This window comes from Colletotrichum scovillei, assembly GCF_011075155.1.
Source record: "Colletotrichum scovillei strain TJNH1 chromosome Unknown Contig00011, whole genome shotgun sequence".
Taxonomy (NCBI): Eukaryota; Fungi; Ascomycota; class Sordariomycetes; order Glomerellales; family Glomerellaceae; genus Colletotrichum; species Colletotrichum scovillei.
In genome coordinates, this window is record NW_023336269.1 from 2,495,191 (window position 1) to 2,522,042 (window position 26,852).

General features: G+C 53.6%; 6 protein-coding genes across 6 annotated transcripts; 1 reads left to right on the plus strand and 5 right to left on the minus strand.

The window, feature by feature from the left end:
- Nucleotides 1–397: 397 nt before the first annotated feature.
- On the plus strand, nucleotides 398–6,486 carry HER10_EVM0010576 (Sec63 Brl domain-containing protein; the record flags this gene model as incomplete). The annotated part of the gene is made up of 6 exons (XM_035480032.1): nucleotides 398–1,288; nucleotides 1,341–4,086; nucleotides 4,136–4,324; nucleotides 4,376–5,496; nucleotides 5,554–6,186; nucleotides 6,232–6,486. The coding sequence occupies 6 exons, from the start codon at nucleotides 398–400 to the stop codon at nucleotides 6,484–6,486; spliced, it is 5,835 nt and encodes a 1,944-aa protein (XP_035327238.1).
- Nucleotides 6,487–7,569: 1,083 nt separating this feature from the next.
- On the minus strand, nucleotides 7,570–8,684 carry HER10_EVM0007158 (uncharacterized protein; the record flags this gene model as incomplete). The annotated part of the gene is made up of 2 exons (XM_035476724.1): nucleotides 7,570–8,348; nucleotides 8,492–8,684. 2 exons carry the CDS (start codon nucleotides 8,682–8,684, stop codon nucleotides 7,570–7,572), a joined length of 972 nt encoding a protein of 323 aa, XP_035326964.1.
- Nucleotides 8,685–11,353: 2,669 nt separating this feature from the next.
- HER10_EVM0012505 (kelch domain-containing protein) lies at nucleotides 11,354–13,957 on the minus strand. Its single transcript, XM_035481899.1, has one exon. The coding sequence runs from the start codon at nucleotides 13,595–13,597 to the stop codon at nucleotides 11,450–11,452; it is 2,148 nt and encodes a 715-aa protein (XP_035327404.1). The 5' UTR covers nucleotides 13,598–13,957; the 3' UTR covers nucleotides 11,354–11,449.
- Nucleotides 13,958–17,676: 3,719 nt separating this feature from the next.
- HER10_EVM0004898 (phosphatidylserine decarboxylase) lies at nucleotides 17,677–19,044 on the minus strand (the record flags this gene model as incomplete). Its single annotated transcript, XM_035474526.1, has 1 exon — nucleotides 17,677–19,044. One exon carries the CDS (start codon nucleotides 19,042–19,044, stop codon nucleotides 17,677–17,679), a length of 1,368 nt encoding a protein of 455 aa, XP_035326816.1.
- Nucleotides 19,045–20,613: 1,569 nt separating this feature from the next.
- Nucleotides 20,614–22,845, minus strand: HER10_EVM0001217 (FMN-dependent dehydrogenase). The gene is made up of 4 exons (XM_035470972.1): nucleotides 22,398–22,845; nucleotides 22,302–22,335; nucleotides 21,931–22,244; nucleotides 20,614–21,861 (listed from the first exon to the last, which is right to left on the minus strand). The coding sequence occupies exons 1-4, from the start codon at nucleotides 22,461–22,463 to the stop codon at nucleotides 20,782–20,784; spliced, it is 1,494 nt and encodes a 497-aa protein (XP_035326527.1). The 5' UTR covers nucleotides 22,464–22,845; the 3' UTR covers nucleotides 20,614–20,781.
- A 1,028-nt stretch (nucleotides 22,846–23,873) lies between these two features.
- HER10_EVM0002713 (uncharacterized protein) lies at nucleotides 23,874–25,226 on the minus strand (the record flags this gene model as incomplete). The annotated part of the gene is made up of 3 exons (XM_035472415.1): nucleotides 23,874–24,249; nucleotides 24,307–24,950; nucleotides 25,017–25,226. 3 exons carry the CDS (start codon nucleotides 25,224–25,226, stop codon nucleotides 23,874–23,876), a joined length of 1,230 nt encoding a protein of 409 aa, XP_035326638.1.
- Between the last annotated feature and the right edge of the window lie 1,626 nt (nucleotides 25,227–26,852).

Here is a 26,852-nt window from a genome sequence, read left to right on the forward strand (position 1 = left end):
ACGAGAGCAAAAGTCTAGAACCCCCACCAACCACGGACGTCATTGGATGCGGCAGCAAATCGATAGAACTCTGCTAATTCGAGTGCCACGGTGGCCGACAATGAAGGTCAAAGTTGATCCGGCGGGGAGCTGGCAGCTGCAGGTACTTCCCGTCACCTTTTACCCTTCCAGGCTGCCCCACTATGTACGGCGGGCGGCGACTCGGTGAATGACTCCTCCAACACCGGCCCCGGCTTACTACCACCGCTAGCCATCATAGACATTTTTGACCTCACAGATGTTTTATATGAGGACCGGGGAGAAGTTGCATCATTCCCAAATCCCCTTGTCCCTCTCTCATACAACAAAAAAGTAAATTTGAGAGCTCCGAAGACAACACCCTTTCAACAGCCCAACAATGGCGTCTGCAAATCTCGACAACGCAGAGGCCCAGTGGCGAGTCCAGTTCGAGGCCATGAAAACGGCTTTGGCTGGTCTGAAGCTCCCCTCAGAACCCCCCTCGGATGTAGATTTCGACGATGAATACGAAGGCTACTCCTCGGGCAACGGCGCACAGGACGTTTGGGACTTCATCTCAGACGACGAAGACGATGAGTACAGCAGCGACCAATTAGACGGTCACGACGCCACCAACGGCGATGCTGCTTACGGCGCCGCCTGGTTCGTGAGCAAGTGCTCATCCATCGCCGCCAAGAATGGTCTGGCCGAAGACGTATTCCAAAACCAGATCATCAGCATCCTTACATCCGGCCAAGGCGACGAGGAGCTCCAGTCCCAGCTCGCCGATCTTGTCGGCTTCGACGACTTTGAGTTCATTATCGAACTGCTTGGCCACCGCAACGAGATTGTCACGGCCGTCACCTCCCAGGGATCCCAGGAACCCAAGGGGAGACTCTTGAGCAAGGCACAGCGTGAGGAGGCCTTGAGACGACAGGACTTTGAGCACAAGAATGCGACTCTTGCGCCCGCCATGACCAGGGAAGTTCAGTACCCTCATGTGTACAAGTCCTACAACGCCGGAAACTCCCTCAGTCACTCAGGCCAGAAGTACGGTCTTCCAAGCGGCAGTGAGAGGCTACTATTCGACAAGTATGAGGAATATGCCATTCCTGCAGGGAAGAAGGGGGTTCTGGGTCCCGGCCAGAGACTGGTCAAGACTTCAGACATGGACGGCCTATGTCGCGGCACCTTCAAGGGCTACAAAGCTCTCAACCGTATGCAGAGTCTGGTTCACCCAGTCGCATATAAGACGAATGAGAATATGCTCATTTGTGCCCCTACTGGTGCTGTAAGTCGCTCCAAGTCTGTCGTGACATGCGCAGGTGACTAACCAAAAACAGGGTAAAACGGATGCTGCGATGCTCACCATCCTCCAAACTATTGGTCACTACTGCACGCCCAACCCCATTGAAGACATCACTGCCACAGACTTCGCAGTAGATCTCCAAGATTTCAAGATCGTCTATGTCGCCCCGATGAAGGCTTTGGCTGCGGAAATCACCGAGAAGCTCGGCAAGCGACTAGCCTGGTTGGGCATCAAGTGCCGTGAATTCACTGGAGATATGCACCTGACCAAGGCTGAGATTGTTCAAACCCAAATCATCGTCACCACCCCTGAGAAGTGGGATGTCGTGACGAGAAAGGGAACTGGCGATACCGAGCTGGTGCAGAAAGTCCGTCTCCTGATCATTGACGAGGTTCACATGCTTCACGATGAGCGTGGTGCTGTCCTGGAATCTCTCGTCGCCAGAACCGAGCGTCAAGTTGAGAGCACCCAGTCATTGATTCGTATCGTCGGCCTCAGTGCCACGCTTCCGAACTACGTGGACGTTGCCGACTTCCTCAAGGTGAACCGACACGCCGGTATGTTCTACTTTGACGCCTCGTTCCGTCCGGTGCCTTTGGAACAGCACTTCATTGGTGTGAAGGGCAAAGCTGGTTCCAAGGCGTCCAGGGAGAACTTGGACACCGTTGCCTTTGAAAAGGTCAGGGACATGCTCCAGAAAGGTCACCAGGTCATGGTCTTTGTCCATTCGCGACGAGATACTCTCCTGACGGCCAAGATGCTTTACGAGAAGGCCATCGAGGATTTCTGCGTGGATCTGTTCGACCCGACCGACCACCCGAACTATGAGAACGCCGTACGAGACATGAAGCAATCCAAGGCGCGAGACCTGCGAGAACTGGTGCCCAAGGGGTTGGGTATCCATCACGCTGGTATGGCACGCTCCGACAGAAATCTTATGGAGAGGCTCTTCGGAGAGGGTGTCCTCAAGGTTCTCTGCTGTACGGCGACTCTCGCCTGGGGTGTCAACTTGCCCGCGGCTGCGGTCGTTATCAAGGGAACCCAAGTGTACAGCGCACAGGAGGGTAAGTTCGTCGATCTCGGCATTCTTGACGTGTTGCAAATCTTTGGTCGTGCCGGTCGTCCCCAATTCGAGGACACCGGTATCGGTATGATTTGTACCACCCAAGACAGGCTTCATCATTACTTGACCACCGTCACGGAGCAGCAACCGATCGAGTCCAAGTTTTCCACCAAGCTCGTCGACAATCTGAATGCTGAGATTTCCCTCGGTACTGTGACGTCGATTCCCGAAGCTGTTCAGTGGATTGGATACTCGTATCTCTTTGTTCGCATGCAACGAAGCCCCATGAGCTACGGCATTGAGTGGGCTGAAATAAGAGACGATCCCACTCTTGTTCAGAGACGCCGTACGCTGGCCATTCAGGCAGCCCGAACTCTTCAACAAAGCCAGATGATCATCTTCAATGAAGTGACCGAGGAGCTCCGCAGCAAGGATATCGGCCGCATTGCCAGTCAGTACTACATCTTGCACACCAGTGTTCAGATCTTCAACACCATGATGCGTCCCATGGCCACTGAGGCGGATATCTTGAAGATGATCGCTATGAGCGGAGAGTTTGACAATATTCAGTCCAGAGACTCTGAAGAAAAGGAGCTCACGCGTCTGAGGAACGATGTTGTTCCTTGCGACGTGGATGGCGGCATTGACACGCCCCAGGCCAAGACCAATATCCTGCTGCAGGCATACATCTCGAGAGCGCAGCCAGAGGACTTTGCTCTTGGCAATGATCTCAACTATGTTGCTCAGCAGGCGGGTCGTATTTGCAGAGCCTTGTTCATGATTGCTCTGAATAGGAGATGGGGACATCAATGTCTGGTTCTACTTACCTTGGCCAAGTCTATTGAGAAACGCATCTGGCCCTTCCAGCACCCCCTACACCAGTTCGATCTCCCCAAGTCGGTCTTTAATCAGCTCGATGCCAAGGACAACATGACCGTGGAGGCAATGAGAGACATGGAGTCTGCCGAGATTGGTAGCCTGGTTCATAACCAGAACGCGGGCAAGAAGATTGCCCACATTTTGAACAACTTCCCGACCATCAGCGTCGAAGCGGAAATCGCGCCTCTCAATCGCGACGTTCTCCGAATCAAGTTGTTCATCGAGCCTGACTTCCGATGGAATGACCACATTCACGGGACTTCTGAGTCGTACTATATCTGGGTCGAAAACTCTGAGACGTCTGAGATCTACCATCACGAGTTCTTCCTTCTGAACAGGAGGAAGCTCCACGATGAGCACGAACTCAACTTCACCATCCCTCTTTCGGATCCCTTGCCCACCCAGATCTATGTAAGGGCAGTATCTGACCGATGGCTTGGCGCTGAGACGGTGACGCCCGTTTCTTTCCAGCACTTGATTCGTCCAGACACTGAGAGCGTGTACACCGATCTACTCAACTTGCAACCGCTACCCATCAGTGCTCTCAAGAATCCGGCTCTGGAGGAGATTTACGCCCAGCGCTTCCAGTACTTCAACCCCATGCAGACTCAAATTTTCCACACCCTCTACCACACACCCGCCAATGTTCTCCTCGGATCTCCCACTGGTAGTGGAAAGACCGTTGCGGCAGAGCTGGCGATGTGGTGGGCTTTCAGGGAGCGGCCCAAATCCAAGGTTGTGTACATTGCGCCGATGAAGGCTCTGGTTCGCGAGCGTGTCAAGGATTGGGGAGCTAGACTCGCTAGGCCACTGGGACTGAAGCTGGTCGAACTGACAGGTACGTTGCATGCGTCTTTTGATTCTGGAATACTCATTGACCTAACTAGGTGACAATACCCCTGATACACGCACTATCAAGGATGCCGACGTCATCATCACTACGCCCGAGAAATGGGACGGTATCTCTCGTAGTTGGCAGACAAGAGGCTACGTTCGACAGGTGAGTCTCGTCATCATTGACGAGATTCATCTCCTTGCTGGTGATCGTGGTCCGATTCTGGAAATCATTGTCTCTCGTAAGTGTGCACGCGGTGAATGCAACCTAGCAAGATGCTGACCGACTCAAGGTATGAACTACATCGCGGCATCTATCAAGAACTCTGTCCGCCTTCTTGGTATGTCGACCGCATGCGCCAACGCCACTGACCTGGGCAACTGGCTCGGTGTTAAAGAAGGTCTTTTCAACTTCCGCCACTCCGTGCGTCCGGTTCCCCTAGAGCTATACATCGACGGTTTCCCCGAGGTAAGGGGCTTCTGCCCGCTGATGCAGTCCATGAATCGCCCGACGTTCCTCGCTGTCAAGACGCACAGTCCGGACAAGCCTGTCATCGTCTTCGTACCTTCTCGAAGACAGACGCGTCTGACGGCTAAAGACCTCATCAACTACTGCGGCATGGAAGACAACCCCCGTCGATTCCTTCATATGGACGAGGATGACCTCCAGCTCAATCTTGCCAGGGTCAAGGACGATGCTCTCAAGGAAGCCATCAGCTTTGGTATCGGACTCCACCACGCCGGTCTGGTCGAATCTGATCGTCAACTAGCTGAGGAACTTTTCCTGAACAACAAAATCCAGATCCTCGTCGCGACCAGTACTCTCGCGTGGGGTGTCAATTTGCCGGCCCATCTCGTCGTCGTCAAGGGCACGCAGTTCTACGACGCAAAGATTGAAGGTTACAAGGACATGGATCTGACAGACGTCCTCCAGATGCTGGGTCGCGCCGGCCGTCCGCAGTTCGACAACTCCGGCGTGGCTCGCATCTTCACAAAGGATGCCAAGAAGGACTTTTACAAGCACTTCCTCCACACCGGCTTCCCCGTCGAATCATCCCTCCACACGGTCCTCGACAACCATTTGTGCGCCGAAGTCTCGGCCGAGACCATTGTCACGAAGCAGGACGCCCTCGACTACTTGACCTGGACCTTCTTCTTCCGCCGCCTGCACAAGAACCCTTCCTACTACGGCCTCGAGATCTCGGCCGAGGAGCACAACAGCATCGCCGCCCAGACCATGGCAAACGACTACATGATTGAAATGATTGACAAGTCCCTCGACGAGCTCGCCCGCTCCAGCTGCGTCGAAGTCTTCCCCAACGGCGACGTCGACCCCACCCCGATGGGCAAGATCATGAGTTACTACTACCTCTCTCACATCACCATCCGCCACCTCGTCAAGCACGTCAAGGCCGCCGCCTCCCTCCTCGACGTCCTCTCCTGGATGTCCCGCGCCACAGAGTACGACGAGCTCCCCGTCCGCCACAACGAAGACCTCATCAACGAGGAACTCTCTCGCAACCTCCTCTACCCCGGCAGCTCCTTTGGCCTCCCCATGTGGGACCCCCACGTGAAGGCCTTCCTCCTTCTCCAGGCACACATGTCGCGCATCTCCCTCCCCATCACCGATTACGTCGGCGACCAGACCAGCGTCCTCGACCAGGCCATCCGTATCATCCAGGCCTCCATCGACGTCACAACCGAACTAGGCCACCTCTCCACCTGCCTGCAATTCATCACCCTCCTCCAGTGCATCAAATCCGCCCGCTGGCCCACCGACCCAGCCCCCTCCATCCTCCCCGGCGTCGGCCTCGACACCCTCAAATCAGACAAATCCAACCTCACCCTCGCCAAAATCTCCGCCCTCGCCTCCTCCTCCTCCAAAATCACCTCCCTCGCAAAACAACTCTCCGTCCCGCCTCACCAACAACCCCGCTTCGCCAAAGCCGCCTCCCAACTCCCTAACCTCGCCGTCTCCGTCCCACCAGCGGAAACCACGGCCCTGGGCATCACAGTCGACCTCCGCCGCCTAAACGCCCTGACCGAGCGCGACGCCCACGTCTACGCGCCCCGCTTCCCGAAACCCCAAAACGAAGGCTGGTTCGTCCTCCTCGCCGAGCCGGCCCGCGACGACGTCCTCGCCGTCAAGCGCGCCGGCTGGTCCGGAGGCGGACCCGGCCGCAGCGTTGCCGTCGGGTCCAAGCCTACCGCGCGCGTGTCCATCAAGGTGCCCGAGGCCGCGCAGGGCAAGAAGCTCGAGGTTATTGTCGTCAGCGACGCGTATGTTGGGCTGGAGTACCGCGTTGCCGTCGACGTACCCGCGGCGCCGGTCGTGGATGACGATGTGGACAAGTCCAAGAAGGCGCAGCTTCAGCAGCATGATGATGGTGCTTCTCAGGCTTAGAAGTGAGACACACATTCACTCGCTATAGCGTTAAGTCACCGGGACAGAAGATGTGTTAAGAGTGGCAGTGGCAATGAGATTTGAGCTATATTAGATGCAGCGTAGATGAAGAAAGAAAATGCTATAGATGCAGATGAGAAACCCGCCGCTGCTGCTGTTGGGACTTGTGAAGCCCCATCTAGACTCGAATGAAACGATATAAACAAGAAAAGAACACCCATGCCCCATGCCCCATGCCCTATGAAATTGAAAACCGTTCAAGAAACAACATGTGGACAATGCTCTCTTGCGAGAGATGATGTCCCCCTCCTGTCCATGTAAAAACAGAGTGTCAGAGGAAAGCCCAAGAAAATGAAATCTCTCGCCCAATGAGCAAAATTAAAGGGCGGGGTAGAAGGAGATTCAATCCCTCGTACCCAGTGCCCATGATACGACAAAATATGAAGAAAACATCCTTCATCCGCAATATGTAAACGACACAAAAATCAACACATGCCCCCTCCCCTTTCCCAAAGACCTCAACAGAGTGAAACTCGTTCCCAAACATCGTTGAAATCCTCCTCCTCACTTTCCGTGTACTGTGGTCCCCCAAATGATAAGCACCATTCGCAGCTGATGAGTGCTCCAATAACCAAAAACAAATCCAAGGACAAAACGCCTTCGCACCATGCTTGCAGTCTTCCAGGGGGAAAAAATCATCGTCGTGTTTCGTTCGGTATGCTGTTACCGAAATGCATGCTCGGTTTCCAGTCCAGATGATGCGTCATGCCGCTGTTGCTTTCGTGTTTGCATCTGAGCTGGCATCGTGACTCAAGAAAGAGCACATGTGCCCCAAGTCAGCCATGCGTATCGTCTTCGTCGTCGTCGTCGTCGTCGTCGTCGTCGTCGAATATCCCTCTTAGTCGTTGTAATCCGGTCATACCCTCCTCTCATGTCGTGCCGGGATGCGAATGCCAGTTGTCTCTGCAATCCAACCCACCATCCTTCATGCAAAGAACGTAGAAGAGCATGCCAATGAGTCCCATATTCCAGAGTCTCGTCCGCATCTCTCGTCTCTGCGTGTTATTCCTTGTCGGAACAACTTCAACAGCACTTTCTCCTTGATTTCCCGGCACCCTCATCAGCATCCTGCTCCGTCCCGCCCTGCTCGACCGTGACAGCAGGCGAGAAATTTGGCGAAAACAGCCAGCTCCGCCGGTCCCTCCCAACCCTGAAGCTGCCCCTAGGATTCATACCGTCAAAGTACCCGCCGTCCATACCCGTCTCGTAGCCCGGCGTGCCGGGCGTAGCGGTAGCTAGCAACAGCGCCTGCTGCATCTTGCGGTTCTGCTCGACGAGCTTCCTCGTCACGACGCGGAACACCTCCTCCACGCCCTCGCCGCTCTCGGCGCTGATCTCGTGGCACGCGTCCCAGCCGACCTCCTGGCCCCAGAACCCGGAACTGCGTTTCGAGGACGGGCTGCGCGGCTCGCCTCCGCTTGGTCCGCCGCCAAATGTGCTTGTACTTTGGTGGACTTGTGAAGAAGATTGGCGCGGGTCGGAGGAGGAGAGGAGAGAGGGCATGCCGCTGGACGTGGCCGTCGGAGGCGGTGTCGAGGCCAGGCCAGGGGCGAGGTTTTCCGCGACGTAGGCTATGCAGCGCTCAAAGGGAACTTCGCGGCGGGAGGGGTCGCGGGCGACGATGTCTGCTTTCGTGCCGACGACGTGGAGGACGACGTCGCCGGGGAGGTTGCGGCGGAGCTCGGTGAGCCAGACGCCCATTTCGGTGAAGGACTGGGCATCTGTGATGGAGTAGCAGAGGATGCAAGCGTTGGCGCCGCGGTAGTAGAGGCGGGAGATGGAGCGGAAGCGTTCTTGGCCGGCTGGAGGGAACGGGAAACACACATGTTAGTAAATTGAAGCTAAGTATCTTTTTGCGCCTGCGACAACAAAGTTGACAGAAAGAGTAACTTTGTTATCGCAGCTGGTAGGTAGGGTGGGTGGAGGGTGGAAGGGAAAAGCATACCGGTATCCCAGATCTGAAGTCGCACCACGGTGTCGGTATCGCTATCGACGACGCGCTTGGTCATGAAGCTCGCGCCGACGGTGGAGGTTGTCTGGGCCGGGTTGAAAGAGCCCTTGCAATAGCGCATGACGAGACTCGTTTTGCCGACATTTTGGGAGCCGAGGACGACGATCTTTGCCTCGAGAGACGACATTCTCCCTTTTCTCTCTCCTCGGATGCCCCGTATGCGACGGGGAAGTGAGAGGGTGAGGTTGGGTGGAGGTGAGGAGTAGCGCGGAATGCGCTTTCTTGAGGAGGAGAGGTCGGGTCGATCGGTTAGGTGGAGAGAAGCGAAAGTTCGACCAGGGCAGGTTTGCCTTTGGATAGTGGTTCGGTGCGTGATGCGACCGAGAGCCTGAGGGGTGGTGCAGGCTGTGGTGGTGGTGGTGGTGGTGGGCACCGGCAGTGAGGAGGGAACACTGCTGGAATTCGGTGAGGGACAGCGTGGGAATGTTTGTGAGAATGGGTTTGTTGAAGAATCGTGGGGGGATTCAGGAGGGAGTGAAGCTCAAACGGCTGTGGCTTTCGTGCTAATCCTCGATTGGGGAAGACGATGTTTGATCCTTTGGAAGGGAAAAGGGTAAAGACGACCGTTTGATTTCGAGGGAGGGAGGACTCGACGAAACGTTGGTGGTTGTGGTGGTTGTAGTGGTGGTGGCTTCCGCTTGGTGCGCGGCTTTCTCACTCTCGTCTGTTGTGATACCGCCGGGGGTAAGGTAAGGTACTTGTGTACGTACACGAGGGAACAACAAACACAATGCGCTCTTTTTTTCGTTTTTCGGTTCTTTCCTTTCTATTCAGTCTTTTCTTTTCTAGTGTCCTTTGGTCTTTCTTCGCTTAGGGTAAGTGCGTGAGTCCTAGATCGAAACGTAGTCACGCCGGCGCCAAGTTTAAAACGCAGGCAGCCACGAGGTCAGTGATCGGCCGATGAGGCGCGTGGTGGTTGTGGTAGTGGTGGTGGTGGTGGTGGGTGCCCGCCTTTTCGGTAAGCGGGACAGACAGATTTGGGGGAACGGGATGGGAATTCAAGTGTGCATGAGACTGCGTTTCTGAGGTGAGATTGACCTGCCCAGCAAAGACGGGAGAACCACGGGATTTTTGTCGTTGAAAGATAGGAAGGCCAGAAACTATCCTGGTTGTTGAAACGCAGAGTAGGAAGTAGGCGATTCGGCTCCGAGAAGTGTTGTAACGGCCGCTAGCAACGGACGAGGATGTGGGTTGTTTGATTTCTCGGTGTTGTTTTGTTTGTTTTGTTGTTGTACTTTCCTCTCACTATTTCTCTTCGCCTACGTAACAAGGGGGGATAGCAAAAAGGGTCACGGAAGGGGGATGGGGGAGATGATATGGTTCCGGCTCTATTGTTCAATACTCATAGAAATCATACAAGTCAACATGATTCTACTATTGCGTTTGAGGTAGTTCGAATCGAGAGATTGGAGTTGCATCCCGCCCCCATTTTCCGTTTCTGTTCGAGACCAAGGTGCGTTCCGGACGAGCACCGTGTATGGGATTTAGTGGTTGGCGCGGGGAAATGAGGCTGAGGCCGTGGGGTTTCGCTGTAGTATAGCTATCTCATGTTGGGATCACAACGGTTCGTTATCAGGAGAAGCTGCTGATAGATGCGATATGCTTTGTTTAGGAAGGGATCTTGCATGGACGGGTGTTGGGGAACTTGAGGGGGCATCTGATCTATCAGTGTATCAGATGGTGAGCGATGATCCCAACTCCATCTTCCTCTGCTTCTAGAAATATTCCACTCAGGAACGTCTCCACGAAGAAATCGACACCAGGCCCGCCTTCACAATCAACTAGAGCTAATCCGCATATCTGGCGAGACCATGGCTTGCAGTACTCCGTAGAGAGTCTCCTCAACTTCACTCTCAAAGGATCCCACGAGAGTCAGTCGCATTATCATTCACCTAGTCATCCGATTTGGAGATGGTCGCGTGGTGCACTCAAAGCGGGTCCCCTCTCTCCAAAAAACGCACAATGTCGTCATCGGTTCAAGGTCAATGCTTCTTTTGTTCTTTTCGAAGCGAACCGTATGTCGCCAACGGCCGCCTCGAAAGTTTGGGAACGATTGAGACGAACGAACGGAACTGTTTTAATCTTTGATAATCGTCACCTTGATGAGAATATGCACGACTGAAGCCAATCGGTCCTCGGCAGTCGGGTGTCCGTTCAGGTGTAAAGGGTTACTCATACTCATTGGCTAGTCCCGCGACAGCGCGGGACATGTGTAAGCCAAGAATCGGGACAACTCACGAACACTTCAGAGCGCTTCGGTCGACAAACACAACTCATCATCTACTCGATCAAATCAGATTTTAATACCTACAAATGCCAAAGGCACCATCAAGCTGGGAAGAGCACACCGGTGACATGACACCGTGCCGTATGTCGAGAGTAGCACCGCAGCAGGAGGAGTTTCGTCGTTCTGTGTTCCCCAATATCCAAGAGTCTGCTTCGCCCATGGAAACATCGAGACGCATACGTACCTCCTCCATATGCCATTAATCCAATTACTTTTCCTATTTTGATCCTTAGTTCAAGTTCTAAAGTAGTATAAGTGGCGTAGGCAAGTAGTCTCACAACTGCAGCCATGTATTCGGTGTTCACGCTATTTTTCCCCCAACGTTGTATCCGTAACCATCAAGTTATATGGGGTCTTCATAGTTGATCATTACCTTCAACAACACCAACTCGGGTACGACCTCACTAATTATGAAGCACCACACACTCGGAACTCATCGTATTAAACATTAATTTTTCTTTTCTTTCGATCTGGTATCTAATTAAGTATTGTCTAATGTCTAAAATTGTTGCTTCTTTTTCTTTTCTCTAATCCCGCTTTCCAAAAAATTAATCAGAATTCGCTACATATTAGGTATCATCATTCTTCCTCTTCTTCTTCTTCCACTACAAGACAACGTGCAGAGTCTTTGCAATGCTAGGCGTGCCCTGCGCATTCGAGACAAAGAGGTAGTAGAAACCGGGGAGCAGGATACCATAGTCCTCGGGCAACTTGGCGGAGAAAGACTGGCCATCAACCTGCACGTCGTCGAGCGGGATGCGGCGCTGATCCGTGTTGGACGAGTGCGTGACGCTACCGGTGCGGATGAGCGTGACCTTGGCACCCTTGCCGCCGGCCTCGACGCCCTCGACGGAGAAGGTAATCGTCGCGCCGGCCTTGACGGCCTCCTCGGTGACCCCGGACACGACGGGCCGCGCAGCCTTGGTGCCGTCGGCGTTGTACAGGTAGGGGGGCTCAAAGATCTCGCCGTCGGCGTGGTCGACCGTCTTGTCGCAGCCGGCCGTCGAGCCCAGGATCTGCTGGACGTAGCAAAGGCCGCCGCCGCCGGTGAAGACGGTGGCGTCGGGCATGAGGATCGCGACGGAGTGGTAGTTGCGCGGGACCGCCATGGGCGCCATCTGCTTCCACTCCTTGGTCTCCGGGTTGAAGAGCTCGGCGATGAGGATGCCATCCGTGTTGGTGAAGACGAGGGACTTGCGCTGCCCGCCCGTGACGAGGACCTGGCCGTCGGGGAGGACCACGGCGTTGGCGAAGCCGCGGGGAAAAGCCATGTCCGCCACGCGCTCGACCTCGGACGGGGTGCCCGGCTCGCCGATGGTGGTGATGTGGGCGTGCACGGTGGCGTCGCTGTCGGTGTAGTCGGGACTTCCGCCTGCAGAAAGGATCTTGCCGGCGACGGCGTCGTACATAACCCAGGTGCCGCACATGGCGTCGTCGTCGTCGCGGGTGGCGGCCTTGGTGACGGAGCCGGTGCCCTCAATGCCGAACCAGTGCTGGTCCTTGCCCGGGCCGGCCTGGAAGATGCTGTTGTTCTTCCAGCCAAAGAGCCAGGCGTGGTTGTCCTCGCGCCAGATGCCCTCGTGGTCGTTGGTCAGGATCGGGGTGACGTCGGCGCCGGGGAGGTAGGTCCACTCGTTGGCCTCGGGGTCGTACACCTCGCCGTTCTTGCCCTCACGCTTGCCAGAGTAGGCTCCGCCAATGGTGAAGATCTTGCCGCTGGAGAGGAGGGTAGAGGTCTGGTAGCCGCGGGCGACCTTCAGGTCGGGGCCGCGAGTGAAGTTGTTGGTGGCCGGGTCGTAGATGCTGACGGCCTCGGCGTCGGAGCCGCCCTGGATGACGATGCGACCATCCTGAAGCTGGCTGATGGCCGGGCAGAACATGTCGTGGTGGGTGTTGGTGACAGCGCGCTCAGAAATCTCGCCGGTAGCGAAGTTGTAGTCACCGTACTGGGTCATGCCAGAAGCACCACCAAAGGCGTCCACACCCCACGAGGAGAAGAACAGCAGTCTGCTGGGCTCGGGGTAGGACGGGACGATGTAAGCCGCAACGGGAATCACGGGCAGACGAATGAGGTCGCCCCACTTGCCCTGGACGGCCGGGTTGATGTTCTCGGGGACGTGGATGGTGTCGAACTGCTTGTTCTGAACCCAGAACAGAGACGTCTCGGGCTCGGCGGCCTTGATGTGGCAGACATTGTTGATGTTGTCAAAAACGGCCTTCTTGCAGTTCTGGGTGTTGGAGCAGAGCTCAGAGCAGGCTTGGATGGTCGTCACATCCTGAACAATCTTGGCGCTGTTGCCGGTGTAATCGGTACCGCGGCAGACACGGTAGTCGGCGCTGCCCTTGGGAACTCGGTAGCCCTCCTCCTTGAAGGGGCAGGTAGCAAGGAATGTGCCGTCGGCGAAGTCGTTTGTCATACGGATAGAGTCGAAGCGGTCGTCGGCTGCCCAGTTCATCTCGTTCTTGGTGTCCTTGACGTGACAAACCTTGAGCTCCTTGTCGTAGACGGCTCTGTTGCAGCGGGCATCCTTGTCACAGATCTGGACACACTCGACCGTGGTCTGGACATTTTGAACGTATTGGAGACTGCCGCCACCATACTGATAGTCAGAGCCAGGGCAGACGGTGTACTTGACTCCAATGGGCGATTCCCATTCGGCCTCATCGTTCGGGCAGGCTGTGATGGCTGCGGAGGAGAACCGCGAAAAGAGAGAGGCAGCCGCAATGGCCTTGTATGCGGTTGAACGAACCATGTTGGTGTGTTGGTGTTTTTGGAGCTGAAATGCTCGTGTAAGAGAGAGTGTGGTTCCTCAAAGAGATCGAGGCTGTATGTGTGTTTGTATTGTTATGAGTGAGTGTAGTTATTAGACACGTATAAACAATGAGAGACGTGTGTCTATAATTAAGAATAACACAAAGAGTAAGGAGAGGCACGAGAGGCTACTCGTGAGGAATTGTCGATGAGAGCGGCGTTGAAGAAGAGAGTTCTCAAATGGACAGAGAAGAAGAAATTCGACGATATGTATATACACAACTGCCTCGCCGGGCACATCGTGCATCACAGCTCCATCTGCGGCACTTCCGCAGAGGAGAGGACGCTCCAAGAGAGATCCATCTTCCAAAATGTGGAAACTCTGGAGCCCCCAAGCTAGGCTGCGCCATCCCGCAGGTGCAGTTATGGCCCGATAGAGTCTGCCGGGGAGTTGGTCCTTCGTCGACGCCGAGTCGGCGCTGGCGAATGGCGAGGCTTCTCGAGCCGCGATCCCCATCGAGAGAGAGGATAAGGTGGGAACCATGCCCAGATGCTCAAGCCAGGCGCTGGCCTTGGGGCCGGGTGGAGGTCCAAGCAGGAAAAGCCCGTGATGTGGGAAAGACAGGCAGAAGAAATCGTATGGAGCTTCTGAGAAGCCGCTCGGCCATCCAACAGGCTTGTCGTGTTGTTCTGACTTTAGGTCCATCCTCCTCCCATGAATCCCACGGCCGCCCGAACAACAAGACGGATGGCGGTCAGGCACGTCGCACTACGACGAAGACGGCGGCGGCGGTCAACCTGAACCCTCGAGCCTCGAGCCTTGCCCCCTTTGATGTACCCTTGTACAGACCCGCAGAGAGCCCCATTGCTGTGGTCGCAACTTGCTGTTAGCCGGGATCTCCCTCGGGCTCGCGCCGTGGATCGCATGAGTGATCGTCGAACACTGCCTCGAGCTTTGAAGGTTTGTAGAGGGAAAAATTCGTCTGAACACTCATGCTTGTCAAAGCTTTTGCCGTGTTTCCCACGAGAGAAGCTGTCAAATAAGGTTACCCGTCGTCCGATGTTCTGGGGAACACACACACACGCACTTGACATTGGCCGTCTTGACGTAAACAACTGTGCAACTTGTCAGCATCATCCCGTCAGTGTCGTTCGTGTTATGTTGGCAAAGCTGGGTCGCCCTGCCATGACCCTTGCAGGCAAAGAGAGGACCTCCTCGACGGCCAAGACCAGTGAATAGATGAACGGAGAAGACCGAGCAATTCAGCGATGACAGCTGGGTCGGGTATGGAGTACGGAGTAGACGCCGACCAGTCACCATGGTCAGCTTGTCGTTGCTGGCTGCACGTATCCCGTTGGCCTCGAAACACGCGTAGTTGCTGCCCAGATTCATCAGGGACAATCTTCTTAGGTTTGGTGCTGTGTTTCCTCGTATGGATAACGCCACATATTTCCCGAAGGCCCAGATGGTGAGAGTTCGCGTCTTCGTATAAGAGTAGCGTGTTGGACGATCAGCGTATGGCGGAATAAAAGAGGGCACGGGATCGGCTCTCTGCTAGATCGTCTGGGAACTCGGTAGCGATGCAGTGCCTGGGAAAGGGTTACTGCAACTCTGCAAGAACGGCACAGCCCTATGAAAGCTAGCCGCCGGTAATCTGCGTCGAACCATGGTTGGACGCTGCCTTATCTCTGGAGACGCACAAAAGTCGGCACAAAAATAGAAAGCCGTTCATCCGGTGTGGGAGGAAGCCCGCCAAGCTGTCCAGGCCCCAGGGCCAGCCAGGCTTGACCAGTGGGGGTTTGGAGAATAAAATGATAGGGAAGAAAAGAAAAAACCTCCCCGAAGTTCTGGCGTGAACTCAAAAAGCGTAGACGCAGGAACCCGGTCATCCTATGGAGCTGGAACTTGGAAGTGTGTGTGTTGTTGGAGAAGTTGAGAAGGGGAGCAGTTGGAAGGGAAGAACCCCGTTGGCCGGATTCTGAAACGAGCAAGACATTGTGTCGATCCCGCCCAACTTGGCGTTATTACCCCTGCCTCTTTAGGACCTCGCTAAACCCTCCTGGGACGACGGCCAAGAGATCATGGAGTCTCCCGGCTCCCCTTTTTCGCAAACCGTAATGTCTTTTTTGATTGCATTAGAGCCTCTATGACTCGTATTCTCTCCTTCCACAACCGCTGAATCGCTCCAACCTTTCAAGCATACTTTGTAATCGTATGCGTCTCCTTTTCTTGGCTGGTTATCCGCATATCCCACAGCCTCACGATCTCAGGACAGATGCAAAACGGATAAGACGGATGTACGTGCACATAAACATCGTATCCGCTCCATCTCCAGTGCAAATCTCCAATGCACAATGCGTCGTCTTTGTCCGGACTTTGACGTCACACCCGGCGGCGGGTAGCCGGACGGGCCGGCCGCCTTGAGGTGGGAGCCGGGCACGACGCCGATCACCGCGAGGAATGGAGGCTCTGCCGTGTTCTCGTACGACTTGCAACTCATCGCATTGCATCCACCACATTGGGTTTCTTGGGTGAACGTTCATCATCGGTTGCATGCCATTGAGATATCGATGGACTACACCTCTACCAACGACCGCCAAAGTTGGACCCCAGACACACGTTTAACCCACTAATAGAACTATCGTGAGGATACCTCTCTTGAAACCTCGTGTTCACTAGCTTGCGGGCGCTATGGACGCTTCGGACTCGAATCCCTTCACATCAAGCCACGGACGGAACAAGGCCGCATGAGTAGTCGTATACTTCTGTTCGGACGGTCGTTGCGGCTATAGATGCCGACGGTAGACTCGAGTCCAATTACTCCGTACACGTGGGCCGAAATCACAAGAGTGCCTTGTCGTGAAAGACTTTGCCTCTTTTGGACCAATGATCTCTTCCAACAACCCGAAATGGCAACATGGTAATTGCAAGATCGTGATCAACAATACAAAAACAGCGAGTTTTGTTCTAGCTGCAACTTCCTCTGCCCAAACACAGAAATGACTTGGACGTGGGGGTTAATCTCCGACGCAGAAACGCCCCGAAACTTTGCTAAATACGATCCTTAAAGTGTGCTGCCCATCACACCTCGATACGAGTCGAAAGGCCATCCGGGTGTTTTGTCATCAAGACAAATATATCATCTACAAGTTCCGATGAATAATCAACAATTTATCGATGCACTTGAGAAGGAGCTTTTATATTGTCTTCCTCAGCATCTGGACAGGACTACGAAGGCAGTTGGTCCTCATTCTCGTGTACTTGGATTGGTGTAAGTACCCTCAAGCGTCAAGTCCGCTATCGCTTGAATTTTCCCCATGCCACACCATCTATCTGCAGCTCAGAGTACCTTACTTAGCACGATGGAGGCTGGGACTTGATTGTTAGGCGTACCTACGCGGCCCGTTTTCCTTGGTGTAAGCTGGTATGTAGCAAGAAAGCAACACTGGTTTCCCTTGGAGAAGGTATCTTATAAATTATACCCATCTTTTCGTGTTGTCAAACAATAACATAACTCCTCATCTCTTTCAGTAGTGGTCGATCGCTTCTGATCATGTCCAGGACCCAAGCATGACCATCTATCTCTTCGCCCGGCGTGCTTGCCCAGAGGAGGAAAACTTGAGAGGCGGTGCAAACCTCTCAATCTAGAGAGTGAGAATGGTCGTCATATCAGCGTCTACACTTTGAACAGGGAAAGTTATACATCCTCAAGACATCCCACTGCATCATGATGGGCTGGCCTAGGCTGGTTACATCACCGGTCCCGATCGGGCAATTATCAATATTTTGCGTATAAAAAGACATGTCGGTACCCTTTTTGCCCGCCTCCTCCATTTTGAGTTGGAGCCTTTGGAGTGAAGCAGGAGTGGTGTTCATATCGAGCTGACACTTCCATCTAGATGTACATGGAGAGTGAGCAGCTAAGCGCCTTATGGATTGTAGCACACAAGGATGAATGATATCGATCGAATTAGGCTAGCTATCAGAACCCTAGGTTACCTTACAGGCAGCGGCGATAACGAGCTAACCCATATCCGTGTATAGCATGTCGAAGAAAGAAAAGCTCACTCTATCTTGTCTCAGTTGCTTGGAGGTGTCACAGTAGCGAGCAGACTCTTGACTTGAACCTGCGGGTGATGGTTATCGTTATAATGAAGATTCGGGTACGGATCCGCGTTTGGGGCGAACTCAACGTTCACGTTGGGCCCAAAGATCAAACAGTGCGTCGAACCACCAAAGTGAAAGCATCCGATCGGATCACCCTTCTTGAAGCAATTGTTGGAATTTTCAAAGAAGTCAACCGACGAGACCTCGGCCATGCCGATCATAACGATCGCCATGAGTCCAATGGCTGGGTTATCTGCCTGGATCAGAGCCACGCCGCGCTTGGCAACAGCAGAGATGTAGCCCTGCGAGAGCTCGTCCGAGGCCTTATCAGGGTCGGATTTGCCCTGGTCGTTGTTGAAGCTCCACATGATGGGCTCCGAGTAGTACGTGCCGTTGATGATTGTAGGAGGCTGGAAGTACTTGCCAGAGACGGGGGCGTGCCAGTTGTGATAGCTGTCCGCGCTCAAGAACGCCTGATAGACGGTGCCGCCCACGAATTTCTCAGCAATCTCTTTCCCCCCGAGCATGTCGGCAAGACTGTAGTTGGAGCGTTCATCTTGATTCTTTACCCAGAAGGTATCCTGGAGCTGGACCTGTCGTTGAATTTCGAACGGGGTCGATTCAGTTGCGCTGACAATGACATTGTCATCGTCCGGCGATGCAACGGGACGAAGGTCAGGGAGGAATTGGCGTGTGAAAAACTGGTCCCAGTTTTCAAATCCATAGGTGATGGTGTTGGTAGGATCAGGCACTACGTAGGTCTTGAGAAAGTTCTTCAAGCCACCCTTAGCCTGTGCTTCGGTCGACAGCCATCCATCTTTGGCCGTTGTGATTGTTACATTGGATGCCGGGCTCCTCAGAAATACACCCCAGTATTTCAGCATTTCTTGGAAGACGTTGTTGACGTCGTCTCGAATGAATGCTGCGAAGCCGGCCTTGGTAGCCATTGGCCAGTCGAGAAGGCCGTTGATCGGGGTACCGATCTGAACCGAGTCGTTCCAACTGATCGGGTTCTGGATCTGGTAATTCAAGGCGGCGATGAGATCGTCCACGGTTCTGCACTCAGCGTTGGGCGCGCCTCCGGGATAACTTGTGTACTTGGCAGGAACCTCTGTGAGCATCTCGGTGAAGAGCATGCGGACGGTTGGGGTACTGTTGAGGAGATTCTGGAGGGTGGCGATGGGTGGAGCGATGGGAAAGTTCGCGGCCTTCGCTTGCCTGAGCACCTCCCTCACATGTTTTTGAATTCGGTGAGGGTTTGACGGTAGCCATCCACCGATACGACGGGCCAAAGATTCAGGAGGCACGCGACCATTCCTTTTGATATAGACTTCACCCATGATTGATGTTGCTTTGATTGGGATTTGAGACTGTATGAGATGATGTTATGAGAGCTATGAGATGTCTTTGATGAGGATAGGATATGGAAACCTTGGGTGAAAGGGGACTGCCTTTTATAAATCTTGACAATACCTCTGTTGACATTTGTGCGACGAAGACTTATGTGATGGATGAATCTGGATGGACGAATATAATGTTCAGCCAGCCACACCCGTCCCATAGTAATATCATTCTGTTTTCAGTGAGACGGAAACTGGATAGGGTCCCCGAAAGGTGGTGAGGTGTTGAATTCTACAGCTTCACGCCATACCAGACCTTAGCCTCTGATACTATATTAGCTGTAAGGTTACTCCCTTACAACACCGTGTAGAGAGAAGCGGGACTTTTTTGAAGTCCAGAACCCAGGAGTTGTGGTGAGAAGTTGATTCTCGTCGAACAGGAAATGAGACCTGAGGAAGAGACCTCATGACGTATGTCTTCACCATACCCGCCAGTACAGAACAGACAACCCTCAATGACGGCCAGAAACGCTTCCTCGTTCATCTGTCTTCTCTTATTCCACACTGGATGTTAGCCACATGTTCGAGTCTCCCAATGCATACTTCTCTTAGGTTCCGGTCAGATCGCCCTCAGTCAATTCACAGGTTGTGGTGTCAAGAATGAACGGCGCTTGGGTTTCTCAGCCGCAACTCACTAGCAAGCCAGCTGAGTTGCCGCAGTCCGCATTCGACCACTTTGACATCAAGAATCGCGACGGCCTGAGCTAGACTTTGGAAGGTTTGAGACAAGTGTCACATCGAGGACATTTCAACCCGCCATGAGACGCCACTGGGATCTAGAATTCGATTCCGTTTTTTATGTCTCGGCAATCCCACATTTCAACAAGTCGGTACTGAGGTAAGCGTTCCATATTACTGTGATACGCGGCGCTACGTGGGCGTGATATCTGTCCAAATACTCATGATAGCCTATCGTCACTCCATTTTCCATTCCCTCAATCGTCTTCTTCGGCCTTGTTCCAAGTCGTCATGTTTCTCTGCATGAGGTGGCGTTGACTCTATGAGATGACTTCATTAGGGTCATCCCTAGGGTAAGTGGTGCGGTGACACTGGCTCTCACTCTTTCTAACCCCCCGCGTCGATCGGGGATAGACACGCGAGGCATACGAGTGTGACCGAGACACGGCATTTGTCGTTGCGGTCTATAGATACCAATCCGTGAATGACAGAGGCTTAATCCTTAAAATTTCTTCGCGAGAGCGACATTGCTTTTTCCTCATGCGGCATAGCTGAAGCACATCGTACCGAGACAACGGGCATACAGATAACCGTTGAATGCCAAGCGTGGGGCTCTTCCCTTCAGCTGCCAAGTCTGCGAGAGAAGTTGTAAAGTTGAAAAGTTGATGACAAAAGCATACAAATTGACGCTTAGATATTCAGGGCGTCAACCAAACATATCGGCATTGGCTACTGTGATCTCCGGAATATGTATTTTTTTGGAAAGAAAGCCATTACGGTAAATTCTCTCGGCACCTCGTCACTATTATGGGCATGAATTGGATATTGAATCATGGTAGTATCCTGTATATAGGTAGTTTATATATCATACATCTGATTCAAAGATCAGGTCTCATGGTAAGTCTCATTCGCTCCCAAAAAGCAGAACACCTTTCCCTCCACACCTGCTTACGCTACGACTGCGCTTGTACGATTGCACTTGTCCTGAAAGAGGCAAATCTACAACTTTGACGGCTTGGGCGCCTTGGGTCTCTGAACCGGCGTCGCCAACGGGTCGTACACAGCACCCATAAGATTGTCAGACGGTGTAGAGCCGTGGTTGAACAGACTCCGGGTATCGATAAGCGAAGGGTTGAGCTGGTCGATGCTCGTGCAACCAATGAGACGCATGTTCATCTCCATCTCGTCGCGGAGCAGCTGCATGGCGCGGTCGACACCGTCAAAGCCGTAGCCGGCCATGGCGTACAGGAAAGGTCTGCCGATACCGACACCCTTGGCACCGAGGCACAGCGCCTTGATGATATCGGTAGCGCGACGGACACCGCCGTCAATGTAGATCTCAATCGCGTTCTCCAATCCCATGCGGCGCAGCACCGGCATCGTCTCGGCGAGGACCTCGATTCCAGACCGGGCAAAGTCGAGTTGACGACCTCCGTGGTTGGAGAGCACCACGCCCTGAACGCCAGCCTCGATGGCCTTGATGACGTCCTCGACGCGCTGCACACCCTTCAGGATGATGGGCATGTTGGTGATGGACTTGAACCAGGGGATATCCTTCCACGACAGGGCGGGGTCGATAAAGGACGAAATGGCGCGGGCAGCACCCTGACTCTGATCCGTCGCCTGGCCCGACTGCACATTGGCACCCGGGTCGGTGAACTTGGACCGCATATCCTTCTCACGACGACCCAGCTGCGGCGCGTCGACGGTGATGAAGAGGCCCTTGCAGCCGCGCGCCTCGGCGTGCTGCACAATCTTCTTTGTGATCTCGCGGTCCTTGTTGACGTAGAGCTGCATCCACTGCACCTGGTCGCCCTCGGCGGCGTCCATGAGCTCGTCAAAGGAGCACGAGGCCAGCGTCGGGATCATCTGGATGACGTTGTGCTTGCGGGAGGCGCGGGTGAGGAGGACCTCGCCCTCGGGGTGGCCCAGCTTGCCGAGGGCGGTGGCGGTGACGTAGAAGGGCATGTCGACCTTTGCGCCGAGCATGGTGGTGGTGAAGTCTACCTTTTCGACGTCGACGAGGATCTGCGGCCGGAACCAGATTCTGTGGAAGGCACCGTGGTTTTCGCGCAATGTCTGCAGAAAAGATCAGTTAAAAATCCTGTCTGGTCCTCTGCTGGATGCGATTTTGCGGGGTCGACCTACAATTTCGTCGTCGGCTGCACTTGAGTAGTATCCCCAAGCCGTCTTCTTCATGACTCTGCGCGCTACGGCCTCGAAATCCATTAGGTTGTAACATTGGGACAACAGTGGCTTCTGCTCAACCCTCTCCAAGCGCTCAATCTCTTCGGGATCCTCCTCCTTCTCCTCAGCCACTACGGAGGTCATGTCGACGGGGCCGAGGTGCTTGGACTGCTCGAGGTACTTGTCGAGGGTGTCGGGCGGGTGGATGGGGTCGAACTCTTCCGTCGCATCTTTGCCGGCGTACTTGAGGATAATTTTTGAGCCACCGGGGTGCTCTAAGGGTCGTCGTTAACAGGGAAAGCAGTTGAGGGTACTGTAGAAGAAGAACTTACCAGGCAAAAAGTCCGTTACATCGTAAGCTTTGCCCTATTAGGCGGCCAATGTCAATTGCCTGCCAATTGGCATGAATACACCTCATTATGACTTACGTGAACAATGACCCAGCAAGAGTCGGCACTGTTGTGCTTCGCGATATCGTCGCCCTTCAAACCCATTTTGCCTGCTGTTCGTTGCGATTGTTGTCGTTGTTCCGGACGAAGGGAAGAAAAGGAACTTGGGAATTTATTGACAGGTTGGGAAATCCGGGGTAAAGGCCGACAACTAGGTAGATCTTTCTCCACGGGGTAGCGTCTGATTTATGGGTGGCTTGCTTGCTGGTCTAGTCGAATCCAAGGTATTTCAAATCAGAGGGACCGGGAATAGCACGTTCTACAAACACCAATGACGGGCAGAAGAGGTAATGGAAGAGAAGCCGACGCAGATCTAGGGGCCGGAACCAAGAGCAGAAAAAGATGTAGGTGTCGTCTCGCTAGTCAGTCCGAGAATCGGGACTCCAAAAAAAGTTCTTCTAGGTCAGAAATGTTGGGGGAAGCAAGCACCTATCTTCTATTGAAGGGGGGGAATTCGACTTGGAGAAAAGAGACGGTTGCCGGGGGGCGAAACCCATCAAAGGTCATCAGCTCGCTCTTCATTGTACCGTCGCAGACTGCCGCGCCCCACACTGGTTCCAGTGCAGCGCTAGCGGCCCATCTCGGGTCAATGGGGTGCGGGGTAATTTGTCGGTGACGTCCTCCACACTTGCACTTCCTCGGTGTAAACTGCTACCGGTCTCCATCCCGGGCTATCCCCGAAAGGCAATCCGTGCCCACCCACGCGTTCGTCGTGGGCAGCATGCCAGCAGCAGCAACGCCAACCGCAATCTTTTCGGCTTGGAACCCGCTGCTGATACGGATACTCGCGGCTACGCTTCCGAATGAGGGTGCGGGATGGCCCTTCTTTATCTCAACTACAGACGTGTGTCTACGCCACCCGAGCCGTCAACGTCAATTTAGTCTCAATCCAATCGTTCCTTTCGACCGGTACTGTGAAGTCTATTCCCTTAGGTGCTCATCATTGCCGTTTCACGTGTATTGGAAGTCATGTAATGAACCTCAGCTTCAATCCCTATTTGTGATAGAATAGTGACTGGATTGATAGGGGCCGTCATGGAAGAAGTGAAGTAGGCATTGCTCGATTTTATACATCAGTGGGTACAGCTCCTGGGCTGTAAGCAACCAAACTGGCGTCTTCGCCGGCATATTCCAAGACAATGGTGCTTTGGTTGACTACAGTCACGAAGGCTTATACACTTGAACCCCAGAATACCACACATGTACTTTCACTTTCATGAGAGTTTACCTACTTTACGCTGACTCCTGGCTATCCCCAACTACAGAACTTCTCTGGCGCGCACTTCATGGCGTAGACCTTGCCTTAGGACGATCACTTGCCTACCTACCACCAACAGTTCTTGACTCAATCCACATCCACAAAGCAAAACTAGGCCCCAGGTCTTTGCGTCCTACACTGCGTCGTTTGGGACTTAACGGATTGCCTCCCGGAACTTGGAACTGCTAAGTGATCCCTTAAGGCAGAACCTTGAGCCCGTGGACTGCCGTTCCCGGCTTACCTCCCACAGCACAGCCCCTCATAAAGACAATCGCAATAAGTATCAGTAGCACCCCTAAGAGCAAGTTCCTGATCAGCGACGCCTGCTTTCTCCGCTTCTCAATTACTTGAGCATCAATCTTGTACCATTCCCAACTCTTGATCTTGTGATACTCGTCCCTCAAGATGGGCCTCGCGGGATCCGGCATAATGTCAGCCAGGTCGAGTTGTATCTTGAGGAACAACTTGACAAGCTTGGCCACCAAAGGGTTAGGATGCCCGGTGCGCTGTTGTTCTCGGACCTTGGGTGGCACGATGGTGAGGAACAGCTGTCGGCCGAACCATTGGAGATACCTGCCCGTTTGTGAGATATGCCATTGACAGATGCCGGGGATGTTGAGTGAAACGTACCTTGGAAACCACAGTTCGGCAAACTGATCAACAACCCCCTTAGATATCACAGCACCCTTTACCCTTTCTTCTTCACTGGTATACTTATCAAACGGCAGCTCACGATACCACTTGTGAAAAGCCTCGAGCTCCTTCCAATCCCTCGGGAAATTCACTCCAAAGCTCCTCGACCCGTCCTCTGGCTCCGAGCGAAAGTGCGCACACGCCCTCTCAGCCCACGCCGGCCACGCCGCCGCCAGCTTGGGATGTATGTCCCTGACCCTCGCCCCGACGAGGTCCCTCAGGTACGTCTCAAAGTACGCCGACCCGATGAGCGACATCTGGCCTTCCCAGGGGTGACTGAACGTCCCCGGCGCGTTCTTCCACACAGCCGCGTGGATCTTGTTGACCCTCTCAATGCCCTCGACGGCCTGCGGGGAGGCGCTACCGTACCACATCCAGTCGAGGAGCCGATCCTGCGTCTCGTAGAAGCGCTGGTGACCGCGGCGGAAGAGCTTTCCGGTGCTGTGGACCGCTGAGGCGCCTGCAGGCGTCTGAGTTAAGAGGATGAGGGTCGAGGTGTAGCCCATGGCGATGGCGAAGCTGGAGCCGGTGAAGAAGGTTGAGGTCTGGATGATGCGGTCGTACTCGGTTTCTGGGTCGAGCTATGGCACGTCAACGAATTAGTACCAGCATATTTGGATCTTGTTGTTGCTTCCGTTGTCACCAACCTGGTCGAGATACGCCGATATCCACTTCCCTGTCCTCTCTGTCTCTGGTGGCCATTCTGGGACCGGCCTTTTGGGTTCTGCCGGTGGCCTTGGTTGCCGTGGATGAGCTTCAAATTGACTTATGCTATCAGTTCCAGGAGGAAGATTACTGGTGAGATCAAGCTTGTAAAAGCTCCTCTCGCGGCTTCTCAAAACGGATTTCTCGTCCATGATAAGTGGCTAGGATGAATCGGATGATCAAAGCTGATCCGTTGTAATTCTCAACAAAACGTCTCACTTTGTCTGAGAAAGGTTCTTGTCGCGAAACTGTCAACCTTGGTCTCGAATGCGGATCTAATACACCGGTATTTGTATTCATATCCAATGTTCTGTACGTATGCAAATTCCGAGAAACCAGTTCATTCCGAAATCCTTGCCTCCCGTGATACAGGCGAAAGTTTCCCCATGGGAAGACACGAGGCATATTTGTCCTCGTCTTTATTTGGGAAGTTCATGTTACAACAGAAACTCGATGGCCATTTTGCAGGCAACGCACGATGTTGGCTTGGTCGAGGTGGCTTGACATGGGATGAAAAGCGAGCCAAGACCACGGGATGACCTTGCGGCAAGTCCTTCGGCAGCCTGACAACGGCAAAGAACAGACCTCAAGAACCCGTACGCCGCTTACTGTGCGGTCGCCTGAAGATCGCTTCCTAGCCCGCCCAAACTGCTTACCTTTCTGTAAGGTAGAGCGCGGAACCTTTAAAACTCCGGAAGAACCAGACTCTCGGTGTCGATCAACCATGCAGTGCTATAATGAGATCATGAACAACATTTCATAGAATACATCGACCTAGTTGCAAATACAAACGTTTCGAAACCATTCAATCAGTCAACCGTTCGGCTCGGAAGCAGCTTGCATCCGGGCATTGCTGACATGGTGACTGATTATGTATATACGACGTACACTTTTTCGGTTCATCTAGATTGCATTATGGTAGGTCTTAATCATGGCTTGTTTGCCACATATTGTAATACTTTGTTAAAAAGCCTGCGGTTTGGAGCACGAGTAGATGTTGATCTAACCCCAGGAGAAATATTCAAGTGTAGCAAAGACAGCCGACCTTACCGACTAATGAATTATAAGATACAATCCATACCTAGTGACATCCATAACCACAAATATTTTCACTGAAAAAAGCCGACTTTTAAAACATGCCATCTGGCTTGTCATATTTTCCAGGAAAAGGATTCGTACATGTCAGGCTATCAGCCCATGGGCCGAGGGTACTCTGCAGGGCCATCCCACAGTACATTTTCAACTTGATTCTGCCCACAGCGGAAAGCGGTCAGATCTCAGATGCAACCACCGCGATGGCAAGATTACAGAGCCGGGTGTTGGTGTTCTCTGCAATACCCTGTATTCTTGACACCGCGTGGCAAGCAAGCGAGAGCTGAAGATAGAGAAACTATATCCAAGGCCTCATTCGCTGGGAGGGGGTTGGGGGGGCATAATACCTAGCCCGAACTTCAAAGGTTGCGGGGTTCTGTTGGACACCTCAACTTAAGGCCCAATCAGTGCAACCTATTCGAGTCCAACTGCAGATGCAGGCCTTGACCGTTGGGGCCTGAGCGGCTCGTTCGAACTTTTGATAGGGCCTTGAAGAGGACGTAGCCCGTCACACCTAGATATTCCATGAGCAACATACCTAGTAGATGCAACCCAGGCTGCATGAAAAATTAGAAACGGACAGCTGCAGGAACTTCGACTTGAGGGGGGAACGGAGTAAAGGGGTTAGTATCTGACCATGCATTCTTTTCGTCCTGTCGTTTTTCTATCAACACATCCTCCTTCTG

What these genes read in the sequence shown, in the direction of transcription:
- HER10_EVM0012505 (XM_035481899.1), bottom strand. Translation starts at nt 13,597, where the DNA reads ATGGTTCGTTCAACCGCATACAAGGCCATTGCGGCTGCCTCTCTCTTT.
- HER10_EVM0001217 (XM_035470972.1), bottom strand. Translation starts at nt 22,463, where the DNA reads ATGGGTTTGAAGGGCGACGATATCGCGAAGCACAACAGTGCCGACTCT. An exon ending in TGTAACGGACTTTTTGCCTG is followed by an intron (nt 22,245 to 22,301) that starts GTAAGTTCTTCT and finishes GACGACCCTTAG; the next exon opens with AGCACCCCGGTGGCTCAAAA. An exon ending in GTGCAGCCGACGACGAAATT is followed by an intron (nt 21,862 to 21,930) that starts GTAGGTCGACCC and finishes TCTTTTCTGCAG; the next exon opens with ACATTGCGCGAAAACCACGG.